General features: G+C 41.5%; 1 protein-coding gene across 1 annotated transcript in view; it reads left to right on the top strand.

Moving 5' to 3' along the window:
- The window catches only part of NCALD (neurocalcin delta), a 94,920-nt gene that overhangs the window by 55,474 nt on the left and 25,759 nt on the right, over window positions 1-13,687 (top strand). The window contains exon 2 of the mRNA XM_008590054.1: window positions 6,986-7,382. Coding sequence (XP_008588276.1) covers window positions 7,005-7,382 — 378 coding nt within the window. The 5' untranslated portion in view covers window positions 6,986-7,004. The remainder of the gene's footprint in view (window positions 1-6,985; window positions 7,383-13,687) is intronic.

Genomic DNA, 13,687 nt, shown 5'->3' with positions numbered 1-13,687 from the left:
TGGGAAGAAGGCCGCACTGCAAGCAGTGGCTTTATAACATACTCGCATTTCAGACAATTCCAGCAAAGCCATTTTGTGATCCAGATGAGGTCTCATTTTCCTGCATCATCTCATCTTACCAGAGGCCAGAGGAGAGAATATTCTTTGATTAAGATAAAGATCAAGTTAGTGAGATTGTTATATATCTCTTCAATTCTCCCTTTTCTTAAATTTTAATTTTTCCCTCGATGCACCACTGTATTTTATTCCTAATTTGCCTGCTGTATATAATTATGTCAGTTCGTGTGTATGGTCTCCTTTCAAATTCCCACCGGTTCCATTGAAGAGAAGTTCTAAAGCAATGTGCTCTTCAAGTTTTTATTTAGTAGAATCAAAGACAACTGACCTAGAAATGAATTTGCAGGATTTTAGCCACCTGTAAAATTCAGACAGCTAAAATATCTAATGTCTAAGTCCATGATAAATGGAGGTTTTCTCCCCTTTATCCATAATAAAGGACCATAAAGAACTTTATAAGTTCCTGACTTACATTTTAGAAACCCTCTTCTAGTTATGTTTTCCTAATTTAGACATTCCAATGTTTGAAAATTCAAAACAACTCTTAGTAGATAAGCTTACATGCCCCAAATTAGGCAAACATTTTAATTAACCTGGTCTGTTTCTGGAACTGCTGTGGGTTCTATGTTTCTCGTTGCTGCCAAACTTGACTTTAGCTGCTGGCATCTTGTAACTTCCATTTTAGGAGACTTCAGTGCAATTTACATTGAGACTTTTCCTCTGGAGTTAGTCTGGCTGTCCAGGGTAAGTTATGGACTTTTCCCTGTAATATCTATCCCTGGGCTCTGAGGAATTAACTCAGAGTTTTCAGAGCCTTATGAGGAATTGTAGAAATGCAGTGCTGCAGGTCTTTCCCCCACAGATACAAAAAAAATCAAGAAGGGAGCACATGCATTCCAGAAGACTGTTCATTAGCTACCGTTTCCTTTCACTGTGGCATCATTTTTAGTTGCTGTTTCTTTATTTTTCTTTTAAATGGAAAACTACCTTTATAGATTCCTGGTGATAGTTGTTTTGTTGGTGTTTTAGTATCTTCTCCTATTTTTTCTTCTTCATCTGTGATCAATATTAACCTCAGATTTATTTTTTGAACCCTGGAAGAGTGGATATGACCCCAAAGAAGTTGAGAAATTCCACATTGCCCTTCTCAGAGTAAACTACTGAATAACAGGATGCCCATGTTGAATAGAACAGGTGTGTTTTCACTTACGGAAACGCGGCACTGAAGCAAAGGCCCTTACAAGGTAAAAGACGGAGCATCCAGGAGACTAGGGCACCTGGAGCGGAGAGAGGACTGGGGGAGAAGCCGGAGATGGCCTGCGTCCAGCTCATACAGAGCGCTGTGGGCCAAAGGAGGGAGCTGTGTATTGGGAAGCCCTCGTAGAACTTTAAGCAGGGGAGCGACGCAGTCTGATTTGTGTTTTTAAAGGTCACTCTGGGGGCAGGGAGCTAGTGGAGAATACATTGCGGCCGGGGTGGGGAGATGGAGGACAAGAGTGAAAAGTGAGCTTTCGGTGATGAGAGTGTTGGAGAAGACCAGGAAGGAGATGGTGATTTGGACTGAGGAGATGGTGAGAAGTGGATGAATTTGCGACTGACTTGGGAGACAGAATGAACAGCACATGCCGATGAAACCAAAGTGAAAAGAATCCCCTTTACAGTTGCTCAGACCAAGACCTCGGAGTTAGGCGGCACTGTGCTCTTGTTTCGCACCCTACATCTGAACCATCAGCCAGTCCTGCTGATGCCCCCATCGGGCTGTGTCCAGAATCCAACCACGTGTCTGCTCCTCTGCTGCTACCACCCTGGTTCCAGCCACCATCCGCTCGTGCCTGGATCATTGCAGGGGCCCCCTCACTGGTTTCCTAAAGAATTCTGACCACAGCAACCACAGGAATCCCGTTAGAATATAAGTCACTATCTCTTCTCTGCTGAAACCGCTGCAGTGGCTGCAACTCAGAGTGAAAGCCACGGTCCTCACAGTCACCCCCAGGTCCTGCACCACCACACACGCCTTCACGCCCTCCAGCCAGCCACATCCTGGGTGAGGCCAGCACACCTCCATTTCAGACCCTTTGCACTTGCTGTGCTCTCTGCCTGGAAGAATCTTCTTCCAGTTATCTCCACAGCCACCTCCCTCACTTCCTCTGGTCTTTTTCAAATGTCACTTTTTCAATGGGGCCTTCCATGGTTTCATATTTAAAATTTCAACACCCAACCAGCCAGCCCTGACATTCTCCAACCCTCTTCTCTTCTATTCTCCTCTCTAACATTTCACTGACTTATTTATTGTATATCTCTTGCCACTAGACTGTAAGCACCAGGAGAACAGGTATTTTTTTCTATTTGCTTTCCTCTCTAACATTTCACTGACTTATTTATTGTATATCTCTTGCCACTAGACTGTAAGCACCATGAGAACAGGTATTTTTGTCTATTTGCTTTCTGCTAAATCCCCAAGTGCCTAAGAGTCATGCCTCACTCCTGGTGCACACTTAATTTCTATTTGTGGAATGAATGAGCTCCACCGGGATGGTACCTACTCCCTCTTATCCATTTCTTCCTGACTTTTTATGGAACTGCTGTCTTAACTTCTGCAGGTGCTTTGTCCATGGCGCTAGCAGTGGTAAAACCAGTAGACAGCTGAGCAGCAACCCAAGCTCAGGGTTTGACGTTCTCATTCACAAGCCATGTGACTTGGGACAAGTCAGTTAGCCTCTCTGAGTTTTCACTTCTTTGCCTATAAAACGGAGAAAGCCTGCCCTGACTATCACACAGGATTGCTGTGAAGGTTCGATAGGGTAATGTTGGAAGGACCATCAAGGGTAAGATGTTTTCGTTTACCACAGCCTCTGGCCCTGACTCAAAACCCAAGCTTTACACATAGGTGTCTGGCTACAACAAAGCTACGGCTAAGGCCTGGAATCCTACTCACAGCGCCAGTTGTCTAGCTCTTAATCCTGTCCGTGACACCAATTGTAAAGCTGGGTGACCACGCTAGTTGTCGCGGCTCTTTTACCTGCTGGTGATCTTGCTCCGACTGAGCTGATGGTTGAGCTAGGGCTGGGTCTGGAGCTCCCAGACCCCTCAAGCCCATTCACAGACTGGGTCACAAACCCTTCACACGCCAGGCTGGGTCACCAGTCCCCTTCATGCGGGTCTATATAATGCAGGCTAGGTAACTGGCCACATCGTCCTTGGAAGCTGCAGGTCTGGAAAAACACTGCCAAGGCAGTAAAAACCAGCCAAAGTGGTGTTGCCTTGCAGGTGCACGTACTCCACCCACACACACATTATTTACTGAACTGCCCTGAACCAGCTCCGAGGCCAGGGGAGCCTGACCAAATTGTTCCATTTTCCCAACAATAAGTTATAGAAGAAAACATGGCAGAATATCATTGCAATCTTGGAATGGTCAAAAATAGTATACAAAAGCATTAAACATTAAAGATGAAAAATGATAAATTGTACTTTTTCAAAATTAAAAAGTTCTGTTCATCAAAAGACAAACTTTACAAATGAAAAGACAAGACACACACTGCAGAAAATATTTGTATTACACCTTCCTGACAAGGGACCTGTGTTTAGAATATTTTAAAAACCAATACAAACCAATAATTAAAGACAAATAGGCCAATTAAAACCCCCCCCTTCAACTCAAACAGGCAGAAATTTCTGACTTCCAAAAGAAAAAGGTATTGTCGGGCATTCCTTATCTTCTCCCTCCCCACCCAAGGAATGAAACTCTATCATATGTCCCTTGAGATTTTTGTTTTACGGTCTAACCAAGTCCAGATGGTTTTCTCAAGTTCAAATGATCATATTTAATAAAGTATTTGTAGTTATCTACGTAAATTGCAAACACCCGCTTCCCAAATAACTTATTCCACTCTCTTCAGTCTTGTTTGTGTTATGGCCTTTCTGTGTTAATGAATTTGTAAATGTGGTGTAATTACTGTTTACTGAAAAATAGCTGCACACAGATCAGTCTCCATGGGAGACTTAGCCAAAATGTTGAGGTAATTTGTTTCTAGCTCTAGTGCAGCTAATAAATGAGAATCACTTTTTAAATATTGGGAAAGGAACTTAAGTTTGGTTTTGAAGAAACAGTACTTTATATATATAGGGAAATAAGTTATTCTTTAAAGGAATAGATTTAAATATCCAAATGGCACCCCCCCCAAGGCCAGGCATGTGGTAATTTGCTCATAATCAGACTGTAATAATGGTAATTTGATTGAACACCACACTAAAGAGCTATATGCCAAAGAACTCCCCAAAAGGAAAACTTGAAATTATTTGTAAATTTCATAAAAATGTTCCAGAGCTCTGTAAAGCCATGTATTATGTATTACCTCATGTTTCTGAATTCTGGCCTGAGGCAAATTGCCAACTTAGCAACCATGTGACAGTTTTAAAATTCTAATAAAAACCAGCCTTCTAACTTCATATTTTTAATCTCCAGCAAAAAAAAAAAAAAAAAAAAAACACACACACACACAAGAGGAAAGCAAAAGTTACTGGAATGTTCAATTTATAAATTCTGTTCGTGCTCTATGTGGAGTTGTAATTTAATTTTGCTCTTGCTTAAAATGGTATTTGCTTGATTCCACGTAAAGAGAGACCTCCCAAAGTACGTTCCTTCCTGCAGCTGCTACAGCTGCTGGTCATGTTTATAGGGAGGGTGCTCCATTCTCCCTGCCTGTGGTGAGACACCTGCATGTGAGCAGTGCAGAGCCAGGTTCTGCCTCCAGTGCAGAATTCAGAAAACAAAATCAATCAGCTCGGCAATTATTAAGGATTGCTTGTCGTTTCCTGAACTATGGATATTACAAGAGAGGTTTGCATGGCATGAGATACAAACACTGCCCTGTAGGAATTTATTTTTAGTGAGGAAACATATAAGCTATTTAATAAAAGAGATCCTAAGACCAAATCTTAATGACCAGATAGCTTTTAGTGTGTCAAATAGCATTCTGAAAGCCAGGCCTTCACCCTTCAAGCAAAAGGCCTTCTTTCAGGCCGGCCCGGTGGCGCACTGCTACAGTGCGCCGCTTGGGAGCGCGGCGGCGCTCCCGCCGAGGGTTCGGATCGCACATACAGACCGGCCGCTCACTGGCTGAGCGAGGTGCGGGAACAACACCAAGGGTTGGGATCCCGTTGCCGGTCCCGGTCCGGTATGGGCGCGACACTGAGGGTTGCGATCCGTTGCCGGTCATGAAAAAAGACAAAAAGGGGAAAAAAAAAGGCCTTCTTTCCCAAGAAGACTATTCATATTTCCATCTTGTAATTATCTTTCTGTCTATCAGTCATTTCCTCATTCCTAGTAACCAAGTGACATTTGTGGTGGGCCCTAGAGTGACAAAGCAACCCCAATGGAGACTCTGCCTCAAGAGGTTGACCATGTAGATGGAGACAGACATTAACAAACAAACACTACAACGCATAAAATCGCACAGAGAATTGGCAAGCATGATTAAAATGGGGATTTATTGTCTTTCAGATATTCTATAATTTTCCAAGGCTTACTTTCAGGATTTTTTCCAATAGAGGAAAATGCAAAATACAAGTATAATTGCAGAGCTCCTTTCTGAGAAGGTTCATCTTGACAGTGCTTAAATCACAAGTCCTTGGAATTAGGACCTAAGCTCAGATATCACTTCCTCCATGAAGGCTTCCCTGATAGCAGCCATGCTGCCTCTGGCTTGGGCATCCTTTCTGGGTATTCACAGTGCATTCACTGTCTATTCCTCTGGTTCCGTGTGTGGCATGTCTATTGTATTGTCCCCTCACTGCCACCCCCCCACCCCTGTACACATGGCTGGGTGCCTTTAGGGAGGAGGGGCTGTATCTTATTCTTTGCATCCACAGCACCAGAAACACGCCTGGTACATGGTGCTCAGTAAACACTGAAGGCCCTTGGAATGGGAAGATGGTAGTTACAGATAGTTTCCTATCTAATAAAAGTCGCCTTTATTCCCCACACTATATTAAGTTAAAAAATAGGTAACAAAAGGGTGTGCATTCTTTAAATTTAAAGGTATTAAAACATATATTAATAGCACATTAAAATAAGCATGCATACAAAAAATCTGGAAGAACACACAAAAATGCTAGCAGTGGTTGTGTCTAAGGGTTAGGGTTTGAAAGGATGCTGGCTTTTTCTTTATGAATCACTGTGTTATTTTACTATGGATGTGTGCTACTGTTATGATAAGAAAATACAAAGTTATTTGTATTTTACAAAGGAAAGTTTGGTCTATTTCATAAGCTACAATCACAAAACACAAACAACTTCATAAAGCTTTATCTTTACCATCTAAACCCAATGTTGGCAGGGATTTACTCTGTGAATTTAAGTAAATGAACTAGCTTGGGAGCCTTTAATGGTATTAGATAGGTTTGTTTCCGTTTTCCTTCCTCATGTTTGTGTTTATAATATTCAGAAGGTACCACAAGCAGCACTTAACTTGGAGATATTCTAACAATAAAATATGCAAAATTCTTTCTTTTGGTCTCTCTTCCTCTTCCTCTCTTTTAATTTTCCCTGCTAATACTTGGATTAGGTGTTAGAACTCCAGCCTTTTTAATCCAGGCTCAACCTCTTGCAAATTGATAAGCTGGAACCACGTAACCAATTTATTCTCTCTCCCCTTCTGAATCTTTTGCTTTTGGGTTGGCTCTGTAGAAAAGAAATATCAGCGTTTTGGTCAGTGATATTTCTGCTCTGCACCTTCTGCTGGCCTATCTTTCTATTATTTTGTTTGGCTGAATGCTATGTTGCCAAACCTAGACAATGTTACTGGACTAGTACAGAGTTTGTTTGATTTTTATTTTCCCCAAAGGAACAATCGCAAATTATAAAATGCACCCTTAAAGATCAGCTCCAAAAAGTGATAAATACATATTTTTTCTTTTCTATCTGCAGCTGAATTCTTGCTGCCGGGATGGGGAAACAGAACAGCAAGCTGCGCCCGGAGGTCATGCAGGACTTGCTGGAAAGCACAGACTTCACAGAGCACGAGATCCAGGAATGGTATAAGGGCTTCTTGAGAGACTGCCCCAGTGGACATTTGTCAATGGAAGAGTTTAAGAAAATATACGGGAACTTTTTCCCTTACGGGGATGCTTCCAAATTTGCAGAGCACGTCTTCCGCACCTTCGATGCAAATGGAGATGGGACAATAGACTTTAGAGAATTCATCATAGCCCTGAGTGTAACATCAAGGGGGAAGCTGGAGCAGAAGCTGAAATGGGCCTTCAGCATGTATGACCTGGATGGAAATGGCTACATCAGCAAGGCAGAGATGCTAGAGATTGTGCAGGTATGTAGCCCTAGCCCTTTAGAAAGAGTAGAGTATATGTCACAAGTAGGAATTGGAAGGTGCACAGTCTAGCATAGTGCAGAAGCTGAAAACTGGTGGAGCACTAGGGCATTTTACTTGGCCTACCCAGTGTTTTTAAAAGTTTGAACTCACATTACAGTACAGAGGGATTGTATATAAAATCCACATTGGGTGGCATCTCCTAAAAACTCAGGAGCTCTTGCAACACCGGACCCATATTCTTGCCTATTATAAGAATCTGATGCTTTGTGGTGACCCCACATTGCAGATGGACATGCTCATGGCCACTCCATCAATGTGTTGCAATCACTTTCTTGGACCTGGAGCTCTTGGAGTTATGTCCCCTGCAATGGTATTTAATGATCAAGCTCTGACCTGAGTTCAAATTCTGCATCTTTCAGTCACTACCTCTGTGACTTTGGCTAAGTTAAGTTCACCTAAGTGTGCCTTGGTGTCCTCATCTGTAAAATGGAGCTACCAGCGTTACCTACCCATGTCATGGGGTTATTTTAAGATCGGGTGTGACTCTCCATGTTAAATGCTCAGCACAGGCTCATCCATATAGAAAAGCTCATCATCATCACCATCATTAATTTATAACTTTGTTAGACTCTTGAAGAAGAGCAGGCAGGGATCTGGACTCCAGGTTCCATCCCATCAGAGATACAAATACTGTAGAATAGAGGCCTCCATCATTTTAATAAGAGGCACTCCATTTTATCTTCTCAAATGACTCACCCAGGGTAAGATACCTGAACAGGACAGGAGAAGGGGGAGGAGCTTTGTTCCCTGCGGGCCTCAACAAACTTTAAGGAGGTGGGTTGCAGGAGAAGGAACTATGATTTTAGCAATGCATGCTCAGAAGAGGATGAGACCCAGAGACAAACTTAAGGAGTCAGAGACAGGATTGGGAGAGAACCAGGCGGGCCTCAGCTGCAGGCAGTAGGGAGGACCGGGTGGGTGGGCCACACCAGGGAGGGCCGCAGTTGGTCATTGTCACTGTCTTGGCAGGCAAGTGGGCACAAAAGGGAGGCATCTGGCAGCAGACAGCAGGGCCAAGAGAGTGGGCATTTGGCTTCCTAAAGGGCTCATTTCAGAGGCCAGCGCTCATCCTAGGACATCTAGGTAGATATCCTGCAGAGGTAGAGCTGCAGCCCCTGGGGGAGCTGGCGGGGTGCTAGGCAGGTGGGGGATATAACACCAGGAGACAAAAGGAACTCAGCGCTTGGAGAGGATGAGGGTGGGGTGTAGTGGCGCTTGCTTGCAAAGAACCACAGGAACCTGGCTATGGAAACTGTAAACAGAACCCAAAAGATACCTGCAAGACTGACCTCCTGCTGAGCCTTGAAGCTGAAGCCTAGGGCTGCTCCCAAACAGTGGGACTGAACCCACATGGGCAGTTAAAGTGACAACTGCAAACATTACAGAGTTCCAGGAGTAGAGATCCAAAATGACCCCTCCTCATCCAGGAACTCTCCAAGATGTATCAGCTACTTCTCCTTTCTGGTTGGGCCACCAGTGGCTTTTCCTCCACCCAGAGCAGTAACTCTCTGAATAAAGTGTGTTGAGTTAAATCCTCAGAGACAAGTATCTTGAGCAAAAATAAAGGATCTCTTCCCTTCCGTGAGGCTAAACATAAGAAAATATGTCTACTGTGAAAATATGAGCAGTATAGAAAAATATAAAGAGAAAAATTATCCATAATCCCTCCACCCACAAAGATAATCATGGCTAATAATTTTTTAATATATCTTTCTTGGCCCTGTTTCTATGCATTTAAAAATAATCTAACTGATTTCATAATGTATATGAAGTTTTCTATCTTGCCATTTTCACTTAACATAATATCACAAGTATTTCTCATGTCATAAAGACTTCTAATAAAGATATTTTAATTACTGCATAATAGTCCTATAATATTTTATAATTTACTTAATTTTCCCCTGCTGTTGGATATTTAGATTGTTTCCAGTTTTCATTATTATACATAATGCTATAAATTTTTAAAAATAAAATAACAAATCAATAATTCTTGCTTATAAAGTTTTTTTCTACATTTAAGATTATTTTTCTAGAACGAATTCTCCAAAGTGCAATTACTGGGTCAAAGGGTGTGAGCATTTCTAAGGTTCTTGACACACTCTGTCAAATGGTTTTTCCTAATGTACCCCAAAAGTGTGTGAAGGGTGGCCCCATATCATTGCACTTTTCTGATTTTTCTTCATCTTTGCTAATTAAACAAAAAATAAAGTTAACTTGGGATTTAAAAGGTGATTCATTTTAATTAGCCTTATTTTGTGTCTCTTTTGTATCCAGAAGTGCCATGTTCTATCCCTCTCTGGTGAAAGGGATGGGTAAGTTCTTTTGGAGAGAATTGCTCCTGACTGGAATCTAATAAAACAAAATCCCATCAGCCACTGTGTTATCTCCTGTTTAACATTTTGGCCCAGTTGTCCTGGCTGCTGTTGGTCAATGGCTCTGTGGCCAATGTAGATGCCAAGGCAGAGAGGAACCTTCAGACCATGTGGGCTTCTGGAAATCAAGAATCAGTCCTGCATTCAGTCAGTACCTATCATTCAGCATCTACTAAGAACCTGGCACTGGGAATAAATAGTAGAAGGAGAAAAATAGACACTGTCCCTATGCCATGGAATCCAGTGTGTAAGAGAGAGCAGAAAGATCGCAGAGAATGTGCAACAGGTGCTAGCCTTCCAGCTTACCCCACTGCGTTCATCGCAGAATGTAAAGAGGGATCATGAAGTGAAGGTGGGTTCAGCCTCACAGAGGCATTTTCTTCACCGTAAAGTATCTTGGTCCACTGACAGGCCCACAGGAAGTTTCCAGGTGATGACTATAAGGACACACATTCGTTAAGAAATGCATATACGCATATATGTGTGGTTTTTAAGAAGCCTGCAAATGGAAGGCTCAAATTTCCTAAACTGCCTTTTACAGCACCACACCCTGATGGTTAATATTCATGACCGCAGGACTGCAGAGAGGAAATGTTGCAGCACCCTGAGGCGACTTCCAAATCATCAAAGAGATTAAATTAAATTTAGCATCATTTTCATATTAAGGGCTGTGTTGTTCTATTCTGCTACTCTGCACAGTGACAATTCCTGTATTCCTTCACATTCTTATGCTAATCTCCCTGCTTTCAATTATCCCGGATGAATTGGAATTTACTGTAGGATTTTACTGAGTTTCCCATTCTACTTTTTTTCTTTTTCTTTTTCTTTTTTTTCCTTTCTCTTTGAAAGCTCACCCTCTTTAGGCCTTTTCACTGTCACAGAGAGCTTTGTGCCTTTGCGGGGATCCTCTTTTCTTTGTTCTAGCTGGTCTGCACCATTTTAGAGAATGTGTATTTGCTTCAAAGGAGTCACTGTTGAGTTTCTGTTTTGTGCCTGGGTAAATACCTGGTAGAAAGTGATGAGGTGGAGGCAAGCTTTGGACACAGAGAACCATAAAAAAATTAAGGTTCTATTTGTTAACGTGAGTAATACTTATAGCTTGATAAGAAGTATTGAAAATCCATCCCTCCAAGACACAAAAATTCAAGCAGTTTATTGGAAAATAAAAATTCATGGTTGTTCACCTACACACACCAATAACTGATCAGGGTGAAGATTGGGGTGAAAAATTTATAATTACACTTGACAATGAATGTGGTATAGAACTTCAATTCATAAGTTTTCTAGTTGTTTTGATATTGTTTCTCATGGTTTAGCTTTGGTATCCACAAAATACTACTTGTGATGACAAGTTGGAATTCTAGTGTATTTCCTAACATTGGTAGGAAAGACTCTAAAATTTGCAGCATCACTGTAGATTCTGTATAGCACAGAAATGCACGGTATTAGTTTACTATGGCTGCTATAACAAAATACCAGAAACTTACTGGCTTAAAACAACACAAATGTATTATCTTACAGTTCTGTAAGTCAGAAGTCTGAAATCAGTTTCACTGGACTGAAATTAAGGTTTCCTCAGGGCTGTGTTCCTTCTGAAAGCTTTTGGGGAAAACCCTTTTCCTATCCTTTTCCAGCTTTTAGAAGCTGCCTGCATTCCTTGGCATGTGGCCCACTTCATCCATCTTCAAAGTCAGCAACAGCAGACTGAGTTCTTAGGCTACTATCTCCCTGGGTATCTTCATCTGCTTCTCTCTTCCACTCATAAGGCTCCTTGTGATTACACTGGCACCAGCTGGCTAATCCAGGAAAATCCTCCCATCACAATATCCTTAATTTAATTACATTTGCAAAGTCTCTTTCACTATGTAAGGTAACATATTTACAGGTGCCAGGAATTAGAATGTGGACATCTTTGCTGGACAATTATCCAGTCTACCATATATGCCAAAATGCAGTAGTGTTCCTTTTTCAAGAAAATATTTTCATGCTATATTAACATCTGGATGAACAAGCAAAACCATATGCAGATTTATTATTAGAGATTTAAATGAACATTTTCACATTTATGTAGATATTACTCTTGAATGCAGTTTAGATTTCTTTCTTGGAGAAAACTCTTCAAAGCAAATGTGTAGGCTTGTGACTCTCTTAGAACTGACCTTAGTGCTTGCTTTATTGGTTGTGTTGGGTTTGTCTATTTCTTATTAGGGGATTAATGTTAGCCACGCTATGTCAATTTTTTTCTTTTATGGATGGTGCTTTTGATGTCATATTAAAGAAATCTTTGCTTAGCCCACGGTCACAAAGGTTTTTAATATGTTTTCTTCTACAACCCTTAGGTTTTACATTTAATCTACGGGGCATTTTGAGTTAATTTTTGCACGTACTGTCAGGTATCTATGAAGTTCATCTTTTTGGATATGGATATCCAGTTGTTTTAGCATTATTTGTTACATCATCCTTTCTCCACTTAATTGCTTCTGCACCTGTTGAAAATCCATTGTCCATATATGTATGGGTCTATTTCTGGAAATTGTTCTGTCTCATTAACCTAGTTTTCTGTTACAATGACAACATGATATTCTTGATTACTATAGCTTTAAAATAAGTTTTGAAATCAGGTAGTTTTAGTTCTTTTTGTTAGTCTTTTTCAAAGTTGTTTTGGCTATTCTGTGACCCTTGCCTTTCCATATAAATTTTAGAATCAACTTGTCAATTTTTGCAGAAAAAAGGCAGCTCTGTGTTCTTATTAAGGTGTAGACCCCAGCGCAAACGGCCTGGCTTCCAGCTATGATTCTGCCACTTAGTAGCTACACATCTTGGCATAAGTAACTTAACATCTTGGGCATAAGTTTCCTATTCTGTGAAATGAAGCTAATCAGAGCACCTCTCATGGGTGAATTGTAAGGATTAAATCAGTTATTACGAATAAAGTACCTAGAACAGTGCCTGTTATGGGGTATCACTCNGCGCACTATCCAGTGCGCCACCGGGCCGGCCCACATTTATGTATCTTTTTAAAGTGACAAATTTAGGAACATGATTTAGACTCAATACTTTACTATGGCATCAAAATCACCTCTCGGGAGTCTTAAGCCAAACAACGACCCCAACTATCCTCATCTTAAAGCAGATTCTTTCTTCTTGGTGGGGGCCGAGGTCAGCCCACCACTGCAAGAGGAAAGGGAATCTTTCCTGTCCTATGCAGTTCCCTGGAGGCGGGTCTGAGCTCTCACATTCATCATAGCACAGGTTGTGTTTGAGGAAGGGACCACACCAGCAAGTGGCGTCACTGATTCTGCCATGAACGCTTACATGCTCTCTGGGGTCTTGCAGAGGTGGAGGGAATACTGAAGTTATGGATCCATAAATGGGACCATGGCACTCCCAGGGAGAGAATGTAGGAAGAAGACGGAATTACACTTGTCTCTCTTCTGTTCTCAGAAAGTAACTAACTAGGATCCATGAAAAGTCAAGTTTTTAACTACAGGAATGTCATTGGTTATATGTATATAAGCTGCACTGCATTATCCTTATGATTGAATGAAAAATTATAGGTTTAGACAAAATTCGATCATCTGTACCCAAAGCAAAGATGAAGGAAAAACAGGTACATGAGAGTAGGCGTCTCATGCAAAACAGGTCAATATTGCCTTGCCTTTCTCTTTTTCAATCTCATTTGTCCTTCTTTCCCATCTCCTTTAGTCACAATGCCCTATTCTTAGATCCCCAAGCTCAAGCTCAACTTCCTTTTATTACAGAGGCAGCTCTGTGTTCTTATTAAGGTGTAGACCCCAGCGCAAACGGCCTGGCTTCCAGCTATGATTCTGCCACTTAGTAGCTACACATCTTGGCATAAGTAACTTAACA

The sequence above is a fragment of the Galeopterus variegatus genome, unplaced genomic scaffold (assembly GCF_000696425.1).
Source record: "Galeopterus variegatus unplaced genomic scaffold, G_variegatus-3.0.2 Scaffold5823, whole genome shotgun sequence".
NCBI classification, from domain to species: Eukaryota; Metazoa; Chordata; class Mammalia; order Dermoptera; family Cynocephalidae; genus Galeopterus; species Galeopterus variegatus.
This window is presented reverse-complemented; position numbering and strand designations above follow the sequence as displayed.